The sequence below is a fragment of the Hypanus sabinus genome, chromosome 16, assembly GCF_030144855.1.
Source record: "Hypanus sabinus isolate sHypSab1 chromosome 16, sHypSab1.hap1, whole genome shotgun sequence".
In the NCBI taxonomy this organism is placed as follows: domain Eukaryota; kingdom Metazoa; phylum Chordata; class Chondrichthyes; order Myliobatiformes; family Dasyatidae; genus Hypanus; species Hypanus sabinus.
In genome coordinates this window covers 9,306,813-9,322,087 of record NC_082721.1, presented here as the reverse complement: position 1 = coordinate 9,322,087, position 15,275 = coordinate 9,306,813, and the positions used below count along the sequence as shown (strand labels likewise).

Here is a 15,275-nt window from a genome sequence, read left to right as displayed (position 1 = left end):
GCAATACCAAAATAATTACTATAGGTTGCAAAAAGAAATATAAAAATAAATAATGCAAAGAGAGCAAAATAGTGTTTCAGAAACACAAGGTTCTGCAGATGCTGGAGTTTTTTTAAACACCATGGTAGCATAGCGATTACCATGACACTCTCACAGGTGGGGGTGTTCCAGAGTTCAACTCCCATTCAGTCGATGTTTCTGGCTGAGACCCTTCATCGGGACTGGAAAAGATGGGGGAAGATGCCAGAGTGAAGAGGTGGAGGGGGGATGGAGGAAGGAGGACAAGCTGGAAGGTGTACACGTGGTCGAAAAGTCGGAAGGCAGCAGAAATCACAGGTGAATCCCAGTGAACTCTTGATGAAGAGAGAGTTTAAACTTCAGGATAGGCACAAGATTCTGCAGGTGCTGAAAAATCATTAGTTAAGAGCAAAAAAACTACAAAGGAAGCTTTGAGGGAAACGTACAGAAACCAGGAAATTAAAACAAAATTGTTTAATATTTTACCATTTGTAATAATTATCTATTATGTTTTGTTACAATTATTCATGGAATGATGATACAGTAAATATCTTCTATTTGCAGCAACATGTTCAGGATGGTCGCAAAGAAAACTTAGCTGGCTTTATGAAGACCTTCGAAAAAGCAATGCCACCAGATGAAAACCCGGGAGTCTTTGCTCTAGATTGTGAAATGGTAGGAAATTTGAATGTACTAATTTGTTCCTCATTCCGTAACTGCTTCAAGAAAGTGTAATCATGCTAACCGCATTACTGAACTCCTAGATCAGCTATGATGATTCAGTAATATAACTTTTCACTAACTAAAGTTAACCTAATGAACATGTGATATCATTGAGCAGAGATGTAGGAATAGGTTAGCTCTACTTACAAGGAAAGTTTAAGGAAAACCATAAAATATATAGTTGCTGTTGCTATGGTTGTTATTCTGTGTTTAACTGAACTTTAAACATTCAAGTAATTATTTGAACAAAATAGTATATGCTCTGTAGCACAAATAGCCGATAATCTGCTTCTGGAATGATTTTATTTGAATTATAACAAACATAAGGTTTGAGTTTTGCATTAGGATTTTCCTTCTAATGTATTGAACCAGTTGCTTTAAGCATTTCCAATGGATATCCATAACTATATTTTCAATTGATTTGTAGAGTGATCTTTTTTTTAGTTTAGTTGGAGCATTATATTTTTTTTGAAGAAAACTAAATATTGGTTAATTTTTCAAAACTAAACTTCATAGAAGCTTGTCTGCCCTGAACAATGTTTCTGTAGGTGTCCAAAATGCTAACACTGCTATAAAATTTAATATAAGTTGGAAAGTTTAATAATATGAGGTTTCATGATACAATGGCTTGTTTTCATGAATACATTTAATAAATGGGTTGTTTTCTTTCTAGTGCTACACGAAGCAAGGCTTGGAGCTGACCAGATTGACTGTTATAGACTCTGATCTAAAGGTGGTGTATGATACATTTGTCAAACCAGACAATAAGGTCATTGATTATAACACCAGGTACGTTAATTAAGTTAACAGCTGGAGTTCTTTGCAGCCTTTGAGAATTAGCCTCACACGTCAAATGTTATCTGCAGTTTTCTCTTCAAAACTCATACTATAGTAGGATGGATTATTTCAAGGATCCAATTAGCATCTATCATGTGCCAGTTCTTGCTCCACCCCTCCCCCTTGCCTCTTCATATTAACAATTTTCTCTGTTCTTAGTCCAGAGGAAGAGTTTCAACCCAATAATCGACTGTCCATTTCCCTCCACAGATGCTGCCTGACTTGCTGAATTCCTCCAGCAGCTATTTTTTGTTGCAAATTCCAGCATCTTCAGTCTCTTGTGCATGTACTGTGTATTAGAAAATCGACCAGTTTTATTCAGAAAGATTACTAGTCATTCTGTAGAGCTTATTTTATTTCATGACTAATATTGTGGCCTCAGATATTATACTGGTCACTTTCATCTTTTATAGCTGCTGCTTCACATATTTGTATGACTGCTTGTTTTATTACAAGTGTCAGTGACATTATATCATAAACATGTACATCATACTTTGTCAACCTGTTCAGGCCATGACACTCGGACTTGTGCTAATATTATTTTGTGACTGTATATGCTGGATTGTAACTATATGTGTCATGTGTGACTATGTGCTGTATTGTGCACCTTGGCTTCAGGGCAGGGGTTCCCACATTTTTATGACATGGACCATTAACTGAGAGGTCCGTGAGCCCCAGATTGGGAGCCCCTGTCCCATTTAGCTGTATGCATGTATATGGTTGAATGATGAGGAACAAAGTTTCATTTAATCATATATGTGTGTGTGTGGTTCATTGACAATAAACTTGAACAGACTGATTCCTCATTCCCTCTGGTGCCTTTTAGGGCATCGTACTAGTTTATAGTGAGATTTTATTTGAATCTCTGTACTGATATGAAGGTCACATCTGAATTCATAATAAGAGGTTTTATTCTTCTGTGCTCATTGTAGATTTTCTGGAGTAACGGAGGAGGATATGACAAACACAACGATCACTATCCGTGATGTACAGGCAGTATTGCTGAATATGTTCAGTGCTGCCACCATATTAATCGGGCACAGCTTGGAAAGTGATTTATTCGCACTAAAGGTATGTTCTTTAAACATAACTAGTAATTTTAATTCACTCCTTCAAGCAAATGTTGCAGCATTTAACATAAATCTTGCTGTAATCCTGCAGCAAATTACAATTGGAGAGTGATTATTACTTGGAAAAGTATAGAGTATTATGATCTATAGTAGACTTTTATTTTTGAAATAATTAAAATGCTTCTCAATTTAAAAAATACTCAAAATGTCAATTACTACTTTATGCAGAAATTTGCATCCCATTCTTTATGCAGGAGAATACATCCCATTTGCTGATTAATAGGATTAACTATATGATGGTGGAAAGGAAATTGTACATATCTAGCAGTCTTATTATCCAAAATACCATGTAGATACATAATAGTAGCCGGCTTTTTTACAATTAATCCAAATATGCAGTAGAGAACTCTGAAAATTAATCAGAGAATGGGATGCAATGCGTTTTATGCAGTTAAAACAAAGGCAATGATTGGTAGCCAGTCAGATGCTGATCTAACCTATCTAAGCTAGTGAACTAACACAAGGAAATCTGCAGATGCTGGAAATTCAAGCAACACACACAAAATGCTGGTGGAACACAGCAGGCCAGGCAGCATCTATAAAGAGAAGCACTGTCGACATTTCGGGCCGAGACCCTTAGTCCTGACGAAGGGTCTCAGCCCGAAACGTCAACAGTCCTTCGCTTTATAGATGCTGCCTGGTCTGCTGTGTTCCACCAGCATTTTGTGTGTGTAAGCTAGTGAACTGGTCATTTGACTGATCCCACTGCCGCTTCTCATGGCTCTCGGGCAGAGAGCTGTATCCTGGTTCCCCTTCCCATTCCCACCTGTCCGTCTACCACCTTCTGTACTGGCAGGATGAGGGAGACCCAATGCAAAGTGGAGAAGCAGCACTTCACATTCTGCCTGGTTAGTCTCCAATCCAGTGGCATGAATAGTAAGTTCTCCAATTTTTTATATCCTCCCCTCCCCCATAACTCTTTCTGGTCCTCCTCCAGTTTATCCAATTTTGTCCCTTTTCCCTTGTACTTCCCCATTGCCTTTCACCCATCCTCTCCTCCACCTGATTTTTGTTTTCCAACTGCCATTCATCTCTCCCTTCATGGTAACTTTACTCAACCCAACACTGAGGACCCAACCAATTCCACAATCTATGGACCCTGCAACAATTATTAATATATTATTTTGTTTTTTTTATTTTTGTATTTGCACAATTTGGTGTATTTTGTACATTGGTTGTTTGCCAGTCTGTGTAGTTTTTTTTCACAGATTCTATTGTGTTACTCTGTATTTATTGTGAATGCCTGCAAGTAAATGAATCTCAGGGTAGTATATTGTGATATGTGTATGTACTTTGATAATAAATTTACTTTAAACTTGAATGTTTTCTCAGGTAGTCTTTGTGCTTCTGTTTATTTCTTTCCAGCAGCTGTCTCCAAACATCACTCTGTCTCCAATCACTTCCCCTGGATTGCTCCATCTGTTTTTTTTCCCCTTATTTTCTCTTCTCTCTCACTTTGTCTCCATCTCTCATTCACCTGCTACTCTATCCTGACCTCTTCCTCTACCTGGCACAACCTGTCTGTCACCTTACACATGCCATCTCTGTCCACCAATCACCACTTTTCCTACTGCTCTCTCTCTCTCTGCATACTGGCAACCTTCCATCTTCACTTGTAGCCTTGATGCAGGGTTTTGACCTGAAACATTGTCAGTTCCTTTCCTCGCAGAGATGCTGCATGACTTGCTGAATTCTTCCAGTAGATAGTTCGTTGCTCCAAATTTCAGCATCTCCAATCTCTTACAGAGAACTATATAGCGCTGTGCAGACCCTTCAGCCCAGAATTTTGTGCTGACCTTTTAACCTATTCCAAAATCAATCTTAATGCTTTGTATATAGCCCTTTTTATCATCCTTTTTCAGTTCCTCTTTTTTTAATCAATCACTCATCCCTTTCAAAGCATGAACGTGTTGATTTTACCAAATCTGTCCCCGTCTTTCTGAGATCTGCATGTGAAACTTTTCAGTCAGGTTTTCATCTAATCATGATTTGAAACAATCCTTTTCAAACTCCCAACAATAATGCATCATCTCTGTATTCACTGATCAACATTGAATCTCTATCAATACCTTAAGTTTAATATTCCTACCTACTGCCTGTTATGCTGCTGGTGTTTAGGTCAGCAATGAAGGGCCTCCATATCTGGTGATGTTCAGGGTGTCCTTCATTGTGTCAGAAGCTGTTTTCACTACTGTCAGTCATGCAAGTTCCAAGGAATATTATCACACTCAGATGTAGAAGGATTTTTTATTTCTGTTTCTGAAACAGTCGGAGTTGTTAGCCCTGAGTTGAACCCCCAAACCTGGAGGATCAGTGGACCACTCTTAGTCTGGCCTCTACACTGCGACATGGTTGATTCTACCAGGAGCTAAAGCGTAAAGTGTGGCAACAACCAATATAGCTCTCTGGGTCATTGAGGCACACAGGCCTCCAAACCACGACAAGTTTGTCATCCTCTTAGAGGAAACGTAATATTCTCCTCATTGTTATTTAGCTATTAACAAGGCTTTGCTCTCTTCCCCCCCCCCACCCCATCTTTCAAACTCCCTCAGATCTCTCTCTCATTTCTGAGCTCTTACACATCTCACATTTTAATTGTTTGATAGCCATGTCTTCATTTGCTTCATTGTTCAGTCCTGGAATTCACTTCTTAGACCTCTGTTATGAATTGCTTTCCCTTTTTGAGAACCTCCTTAAGACTTTCTTTGTGGACACGCTTTTGGTTGCCTGTCCTAATATTGTTTTTCATGCCTTGTTGTCAAATTTAAATTTATACCATTCCTGTGAAGCACTCTGGGGTTATGTTTTAAATGCTATATAAATCAAAGTTCTGTTGATGTACATTCAACTACAATTTGGCTGATAAGTTTAAAACAAACGCAAAGGAGATTGATTCTTATGAACTCCAATAAATGATTAGAAAAAATAGACATATAATGGAGTCAGCACACTGTACTTCCTTCTTTCCAGCTTATACATAGCACAGTGATTGATACAGCGATTGTGTTTCCACATCGGCTGGGATTGCCATATAAAAGAGCACTGAAAAATTTAATGGCAGACTACCTCAAGCGCATTATCCAGGATAATGGTAAGTTCTCAATGGTGAAGCATAGTTTCTATTATCTGTGAATTTACACAGATGCAAGAACTACAATTAGAAACGCTAGTTATGTGAAAATAATCTTAAGTATTTAAACGAGTTTACTTTAGCTTTGAAATTGTTAATATTGAATCTAAAGAATTAGATAGAACATAGAACAGCACATTGTGGTCCCTTTGACCAACAATGTTGTGCTGACCTTTTAACCAACCCATAAGGTCAATCTGAACCTTTCCCTTCTGCATAACCCTCCATTTGACTCTATTGCTCTTGTGCCAATCTAAGAGTTTCTTGTATGCTGTAATCTATCTGCCTCTACCACCACCCTGGCAGGGTGTTCTGTGCATCACTCTTTGATATCCCAGTTTCCTTCTTCTGAAGACCAACTTTATCTTCTTTCATGCCTGCATTGAATGGTACTGTGGTCAAAGTGTTCCTCCAAAGATCACAGTTAAGTAAGCTTCAATGCGGTCATGGAAGAAGATAAAGTTGGTAGGAGGTCCTTAATTGTCCGTGTGAGGAACTATAAGAAAAGAATGTTCATGCTCAGACCATTTACCTCACGGAGTAAGCTGTTAACGTGATAATCCTCCAATCTCCTTAAAAGTATGCCCCCTTAAATTAACTATTTCCACCTTTGGATAAAGTTTCTGGCTGTACACTCTATCAGTGCCTCTTATCATTTTGTACATCACCATCAGAACAAGATATGCCAGTAATATCCCATTACCCTTCTGCTAAGTAGGCTATAGATGACTGGAGATCGGAAATGTGTGCAGTTAAACTGAAAAGCATTTCTACAACTCCTCAAAGCTTGGGGTCCAATCAATTAATTGTATCTTAAAGAGCTGATCTGTCATCAATTTAAATCATTTGTTAGTGTGTCAAGGCTATAAGCCATCAACTGGAAAGCAACAAGTTGACAAGATAATGCTCAAAATTCTTTTAAATTCCTTTGTATCAAATAATTATATCTTATTTTTAAATGTCTGAGTCTCTTTAAATATTGAATATTCTTACTGTGAATAGGACAATGCAAAACCTTGAAATGTAAATGCAATATTTCTCAACACTCTTCGAAAGAGGCCCAGTCAAATAATTGTTCTTGAACATTTCTATGGCATATTGAAATAAATTAGCTTTCTATTTGTCCCTGCTCATAAATACCAGCACATAGGAAAGGAATTCTTAAAAAATAATAATTTTATCCTGGATTTTTTTTTATTGTAAAATCACTATTTTGTAGTATTTGTGGTGAAAATCCAGTGCCTATGCTGTACTGAATCATGCCCACTGTAGCTGACAAGTTCAAATGAAACTACTGGTGTTCAGTTGGCCAAACATAACTCAGCCCTCAGCCTGCACAACTGCACTGTGGAAGTCCAGTCAGACCTGGCACAGTATATGAAACCCTGTTCTTTGCACACTAGGAGGGAAAAGGAAAGTAAGATATATTAAAGTTATTTTTAAAACACACAATTTGATTTTAACTTTTTTTCAGTTTTGCTTTTATTTACCTCAACTTTATTAATTTTTAATAATTCCTTACAGATAATTGTGTAACATTAACCATTGCAATACTGTACCAGCCCCAAAATTTGTTTTAGTCAGGTTGCCAAGCTTTAGTCATGAGTGCATAAGTAATTCCAAATGTTTTCTACACTTTACTCAAAATATTTGAGTATTTTACAATGAGAGTCATTCATTAATATTGGAAATTTTTAATCAGGTTCAGGATCTCCAGAGGAAACTACAAAGCAGCACTACACTTTTTTGGGAGAGACAGGCTTTCACTGCCTCTGTGTTTAACTGCATTTTCGTACACTAGAATTTATTCTCAAACTGTATAATCTGAACCAGTTATAATTTTCTGTGGAATCAAGTTACCTTGCAATTGATTTGAAAATGTATGAATTCTAATTACTTCTAAGCCATCCAGGAGATTCAAAACCATCTGAGAGGTTCAGGAATAATTACTAGCATAAAACCACCAGGCTCCTGATCTAGCATGGATAACTTCATTCTCCTCAACTCTAAACTGATTCCACAATCTATGGACTCTACTACTCATATTCTCTGTATTATTGATTATCTTTTTTTGTATTTGCACATTGGTTGTTCGTTGGTTTTTATGTGTAGTTTTTCTTTCATTGATTCTATTATATTTGTTCTACAAGAAAATGAATCTCAGAGTAATATACGGTGACATAATACATCAATAATAAATTTACTTTGAACTTTGAGAGGCATGTGACTTAACACCACCCTTGCATTAGATTGTACCTCATCTTTTGCCCGGAATCATTTGCAAACTTTGGTATATCACCTATTGCAATTACTAAAAATAGTCTACTACATTCAAGTTGCATCCTATGTCATGATAATCTATTATTACACTAGATCATAGGTGTCAAACTCAAGGCCCACGGGCCAAATCCGGCCCGGCGTACAATTATAACCGGCCCGCGAGATCATTTTAGATAGATCTATTATTTTAATTATTAATGGCCCGGCGATATGAAGCCTATGATTGTAAGTTAATACCAATCATAAAAATAATGCTTGCTCAGCAGTCTTCTTCATAAGAAACAGAATTTGTGAAGTGAAACACTTTGTAGTTATAGCAGAGACTGAGACACATGAGAACAGGCTGAAAAAACAGAGGCAATGAAAGCTGCGTTCGCACGCGCCCGACTGATCCGGCCTGCATGAAGCTGCATTTTGCCCAATCCGGCCCGTGACCTAAAATGAGTTTGACACCCCTGCACTAGATTGTCCAAGTAAAAGAAAATCAAAAATCTGCAGATGCTGGAAATCTAAAATAAAAACAGAACATGCTGGAAACACACTGCATTTCAGGGTATATCTGTGAAATGAGAAACAGGTAATATTTTGGATCAGGGGCCCTTTAACCAGAAACATTAACTCCATTTCTCTTTCCAGCAGTGCATTCTGACCATTCGAATATTTCCAGTATTTCTAGCTTTATGTAAGCAGGCTTTTTCCACTGAGGTTGAATGAAACTAAATCTTAGAGGTCATGGATTGAAAGGTGAAATATTTGGGGGAACCTTGGGGGGGGGTGAATCATCTTCACTCAGAGGGTGGTGAGAATGTGGAATGAGAAGGAGGTGATGGATTTGGGTTTGATTTCAACATTTAAGACTAATTTGGATAACTGCATGGAGGTCTATGAACCAGGTGTGGGTCGGTAGGAATAGACATCATAACAGTTTAGCATTAACTAGATGGGCCAAAGGGACTGTTTCTGTTCTGTGTTACTCTGACTCCATTTTAAGAGATTCTCCAACGTTGTCTTGACAAATAACATGGTTATAAAATGAGGCAATTTCTTCAGTAATGCTCATCTTTATTTCCATTTTCCAGTTGAAGGTCATGATTCCAGTGAAGATGCTTGTGCCTGTATGGAACTAATGATCTGGCGAATAAAAGAAGATGCAAAACTAAGAAGATGACATCTCCTGTGTCCATTTTTGTCATGCATGTAAATAAATGACATTTCAACAAGATTCATAATGGGTATGAAGTGATAGGGATGTTACAATTTGTAGGATTTTTGAAAAACTAAAGGCAAAGTTTTGCTGTTTTTAAGAAAGAAAAAAATGCAATCTGATTCAAAATTGCCTTTTTGTTTACAGTATTTATTTGGTTTTGTACATGCAGTAATCTTTTCAGAAAAGTTGCCATGCCTGTTGTAAATGTTTAATTATCACAATTCAACTTCGTAGTATCATGACATTTCTGTAAAATGGCATTCCAAGAAATGCAGTCATTCTTGCGGCAGCTGTTGTATAACTCGAATGCGCCAAAAGCTAGTGAGTTGCATTTTTTAAGTCAGATTAAAGAAATGGAATTTTGACCCAAAGCAAATATGCTTTCTCCTACCTTTTTGTTTCCTGAGTTTAGTGAATAATCTGGTATCCAGTGCCGAATAAAAATTAATGGTATGACTTGTATGTAGTGCCTGCTCAATAATGTTTTCTATCTGCTGCACATGGCTCTTCAAAACTGTCTTAAAAGAATGGAATAGTGTGTTATCTTTTATATCTAGTGTTGCGTTATACTTGGGATATAGAAACTTAGTGAGTTGTTCTTCGGGCATCTCTTCCTCACTCCTTTCCCATTTTCTACCAAAAGGTAGAATAGACTTACACATTTTTTCTTTTAATTTTGTTTTGGTTAATCATCATCTCACCTCCGATACCTTTTTAATTGGCCATGAGGGTCCATTATCAGAGAAGTATAGACCAAGCAAGGCAAACGGTCTCCCTAGTTCATTGGATAATTAACTGCCTAATTTGATACCAAGCTTCAAATTGTACTGGCTGATATTCTTTGTTACTAGATTGATCTTTTGTGTGTATTTTCTTGTACTTTAATTTTTATCATGCCAACTGTTGCAATGGAAGTGGAAAAATTATTTGTGAGTATCTAATGAATACATAATTCTTAAACTTGATGCATTGTTTTCCTAACCCATGTACAATAGAAATGCTCCCCAATCCCATCACAGTGCACTGTTAAAAGGATGCACTAAATTGTTAAATATAGATGTTTATACTGAAAATATCAGCTGTTTTTTTAATAGCTCAACATTGTTCATCAATGCTAATGCCTTTATTTTAAAAATGAATACTGCTTTTATATGCAGAGTATTTAATGGGTTGGATTTCCTTAAGAAAACTCCAAGGTTGGCAGTAGACACTTGCTAATAATGAATATTCAAATAGAGCAGTAGTTGCACTTTCAGTTTTTGTACAGTAGTGTTCCTGTCCTGACTACTTTTGTTTTTTCAGAAAGTTGTATACATAGTTTAGATTCAGATTTATTTATCATATGTACAGCATGTTGAAGCACATAGCGAAATGCAGAATATCTCATGTTTATTCAGTGAAATGCATCGTTTGCGTTAACAACCAACACACCTGAGGATGTTCTGGGGGCAGCCCACAAGTGTCACCACACATTCCAGCGCCTACATAGCATACCCACAATGCTCAGAATTGTTTACGCTTATACTTTAATATTTAAAGATTGAAGCTAGGTGAAAGCAGTTTGTGAGTATCACTGGAATCCAAGTTTGTTCATGGAACTGCTTTCATTATATACAAGATCTCTTGGTGTAAAGGAGTCTTTTACCTTCAAACAGTAATTTGTGTTAGCTATGGATCTGCACAATAAGGTGGAAAGGTAGTCTTGATATTAACTTGGATAGCTGTATCATGGAGCATAATGGGCTGGTGTCTCAAATGGAATTTCACTAACAATAAAAAGAAAATTTCATTACTTAATATTACTGTGGACTTATTGAAAGTTAATTGAATGCTAATCAGAGTGGGATAGATCCATGCTGGAAGTATTTAGTGACTAGTTCCTAGGCAAGGCCAAATTGATGAACTTCAGTGAGTGGAAATGTGAATAGTACAGCTGGTCTCTGAGGTATTTAGAGAAAAGTCAGCTTGGCTACTCTATCCAATCAGTGTATGTGTAAGGAAAAATGGTAAAGATCACTCTGGGTTACTAGAGAGCTCTAGCATACTGCAAACAGTGCCTAAAGAAGCTAGTGACTTCAGGTAAAGAGAGTTAACTAAAGGACAATAAATAAATCTAAGTTATCTAGTTTTTTTTGAAGATGGTACTTAATTTTTATTAATCTTTGAATAGTAACTAAAAGGTCTTTGATTAGAAACAAGAAATTGCATTTACTGGAATCTGGAGGTTTGTTAATCTGTACTGAATATTTTGATAAGTTATTGTGTTAAACCAAATTATTTTCACAGAGCTCCTTAACTGCTTAGCAGACGAAGGTGCCATTTGCTGATCAGAAATCTCTGTTCTTTCCTGGTTTGAGCAGAGTGACTCATCTCAGGACAATCATTTGCGGCATCATGATTAGCCTTGTTCTTTTCATTAACCTAAAGACTTTATCTTGCTGTGCATGGTTCCTCTTCTGTAGGAGCTGCTGCTGTTTGTGGTAGGGTATAGTGAGGGTACATCTTCACTCAGGAGTTTGCAATTCACTGCAGCAGGAGTAGAGGAAGACTGTTCATGTTTAATTTTATTGAGTGTACAGCTTCAACTGCAAATATATGTTCATTGGCTAAGCTTCATCTTTTAACACTTTTGAAAAGATTAGAGGCCACAGAGATGGAATAACAGTAATTTTTAAATATATCCTCACAGCCCTGTTAGCAATAATTGTCCAGCTTTTTAACTGAACAACCCCAAGTTTTAATATATTGAATTATTAGTTACTGTGAAGATTGAGCTTACTATACAAGGGAACTAATTCTGAATCTCTGCTTCTGCCAGTATTCACCGCCTTGATTTTTACACTATTTAATTGAATAAGTCACTTCATGATGGCAGAATAGTCCATTAAAGGACAAAGCAAACAGTAACCTGCGGAGTTGCTTCCCTTGCTCACTGTTGGAGTGAGTGAGTGTTCAGACAATCTTTCCTGTCCTGAAAGAATGGGCTCTGACTTTAGTTGCAAACTTTGGGTCAAAATGAAGAAAGAAGCACATTCAGTAAACTGTATTGTAACTGCTAACAAAATTAGTAAGTTTGAGGAAAAGAAAGATTTTCTCAAGGCTGTTTGGTTTAACTACCATAAGACCAATAGTAAATTGACGAGTTTCACTAAACATGTACAGAAGATCAAAATATTTGCAACCATGATCTATTGAGTAATTTTTAAAATCTAAATAATTACCAAAGCAATTTACTACTTAATATCTTAATATGATTAATATGCTACATATTATTTGTTGTTTGACTTTAATAGATGTAAAGAGCTATGGTTCTTCATGAGAGTAATTCTGTGAAGGTTGAGCATTGGTCTGTGAACCAGAATGATGTTGAACCTTAAATGTTCCTTAACAATGCAAATAGTAAATTTTGTAAAGATTTGGTATTAAAAGGATGTAATTCCTCAATTTTTGTGGCTGTTCCCTCAGCAAAAAATAATTATGCTAATAATTTTTAAATGTTGATAAATTTAAATATATTACTGAAATTTTAAGCCAACCTTGCACATTGGATAAAAAACTAAACTTGTGTATAAACATTACTAAGAGCTGTGAGTATACAAAGCATATACTGTAGTAATTTACATTCTTTGTTTTGCAATAAACTTTTTTTTAAAAGTGTAAGAACTTGTACTTACTTACATTTTAGTGTTTTTAATTGTACCTCAATTTCAGTGAAAATTCTGCAGAAATCTGTTTTCAAATGGGTAGTTTTCACGAGATAGTTTATATCTTACTGCTTTTCTCAGTACTTATTTATCAAGATTTCTTTTGTAATGGAATTGGGCCAATGGGGAAGAGAGTTTCCAGTCTTAACTCGTCCATTGTCATTGCCACAACAAAGCTTCAATCAATAGAGAAATCCAGAAATTATCAAGAGAGAGTGCAAGGTGGCACATTAACTCCTGTTGGTAATTACAGGGAGCTAAAAATGGATTTGCAATATACAAATAGGTATCAAGAAAATTATTTAATGTATTAACTGATGTATATCATTAATTTCTTATTTTTGTTATAGAACTATGGATAAGCTTGACAGGAAAAGGTATTTTAAGATCTTCTCAGATGAAGTGGAATATACCTTCTCTACAAAACCACGATTTTTGCCATTAAACTTGAAAACCATTGTGCCTCAAATACAAGTAACTCAGTGGTTTCAAATGTTTGCTTAATAATGGATATTACTTTTTGGAGCCATTCCTTTTCAAAATGATTAACATTTTATGTTCTACAGTTATAACTTCAAATCCTGACAGATAGAAAAGCTTATTCTGGGTGACTGTCTGATCTGTGTAGATTTTCTTTTCCAGGGATAGCCTCATCTGTTGACCTCTACACAATGTCTGTGACCTTTAGGGTTATGGGTGACCAGGGAGATCGAATTTGATAATCAGGAAGTCTTTTAACTTTTTCCTGTATTGTGCTTTTGGAAGCACATGGTATGTTGTCATCTGTTTCTTAAAGTTGAAAAGCTACATTGTGGTGGCATTGATCACCAATTGAGTTTTGCAGTGCAGTAAAGAGCTTTTAAGTGCTTAACTGACCAGTGAATACCAATGTTAATTTCTATATTGATTGGTGATTACCAAATTGACCTTGGACAGATTGGCTGATTGAACATCTGTTGTAGAAGGAGAAAGCTAATGCTAATTTTTGGAAACCTAATTTTCACCTGCTTGTTTATGTTACTTTAAACACTCAGTGGCCACTTTATTAGGTACAGGAGGGGGTCTTCTGCTGCATTTCAGGGTTTGATGTATTGTGCATTCAGAGATGCTCTTCTGCACGTCGCCTTCCTGTCAGCTTGAACCAGTCTGGCCATCCTCTGATCTCTCTCATTAACCAGGCATTTTCACTCTCAGAACTGCTGCTCACTGGATGTTTTTTGTTTTTCAGACTATTCTCTGTAGAACTCTAGAAACTTGTGTGAAATTCCAAGAGGTCAGCAGCTTCTGAGATACTCAAATGACCCCATGTTCAAAGTCATTTCAGTCACATTTCTCCCTCACTCTGAAATTGTATAATTAGTCAGCTCCATCATGGGCACTAGCCTTTGGAGTATCCATGACATGTTCAAGGAGCGGTGCCTCAAAAAGGTGGCATCCATCGTTAAGGACCCCAACACCCAGGATATGTCCTCTTCTCATTGCCACCATCAGGAAGGGGGTCCAGGAGCCTGAAGGCATACACTCAACAATTCAGGAATAGCTTCTGCCCCTCTGCCATCCGATTTCTGAATGGACATTGAACCTATAAACGCTATCTTACTACTTTTTTTTATTTTTTGCACTAATTTAATTTAACTATATATAAGTATATTCATACTGTAATTGTTTTTTCTCTATTACGTATGAAGAAGTCGTGGAGGGATGGTCTACTGAGTCAGTGTGGGTGGAAATCAGAAACAGGAAAGGGGCAATAACTCTACTGGGTGTTTATTATAGACCCCCAATAGTAACAGGGATATCAAGGAGCAGACAGGGAGGCAGATTCTAGAACGGTGCATTAATAATAGGGTTATTGCGATGGGAGATTGGCATCTCCGTAACGCAAGGGGTTTAGATGGGGTGAAGTTTGTTAGGTGTTTTCAGGAAGGTTTCCTGACATAATATATAGATAAGCCAACTAGTGGTGAGGCTGTACTTAATCTGGTATTGAGAAATGAACCTGGTCAGGTGTCAGATCTCTCGGGAGAGCATTTTGGAGGTAGTGATTACAACTCTCATCAAACAATTTGGGAAAATATTTAAGTGGAGTAGGGAGAAATGTGATGCTATTAGGCAGGAACTTGGGAGCAGATGTTCTCAGGGAAATACACAGCAGAAACGTGAAAATGTTCAGGGAACATTTGCATGGAATTCTACATGGGTATGTTCCATTGAGACAGGGAAAAGATGGTAGAGTTAAAGAACCA

General features: G+C 36.8%; 1 protein-coding gene across 1 annotated transcript in view; it reads left to right on the top strand.

The window, feature by feature from the left end:
• rexo1 (REX1, RNA exonuclease 1 homolog) overlaps positions 1-12,982 on the top strand; it is a 104,435-nt gene extending 91,453 nt beyond the window's left edge. Inside the window, exons 12-16 of the mRNA XM_059991084.1 lie at positions 583-693; positions 1,415-1,530; positions 2,511-2,649; positions 5,679-5,799; positions 9,198-12,982. Of these exons, the coding sequence (XP_059847067.1) occupies positions 583-693; positions 1,415-1,530; positions 2,511-2,649; positions 5,679-5,799; positions 9,198-9,286 (576 nt within the window). The 3' untranslated portion in view covers positions 9,287-12,982. The remainder of the gene's footprint in view (positions 1-582; positions 694-1,414; positions 1,531-2,510; positions 2,650-5,678; positions 5,800-9,197) is intronic.
• The last annotated feature ends 2,293 nt before the right edge of the window (positions 12,983-15,275 follow it).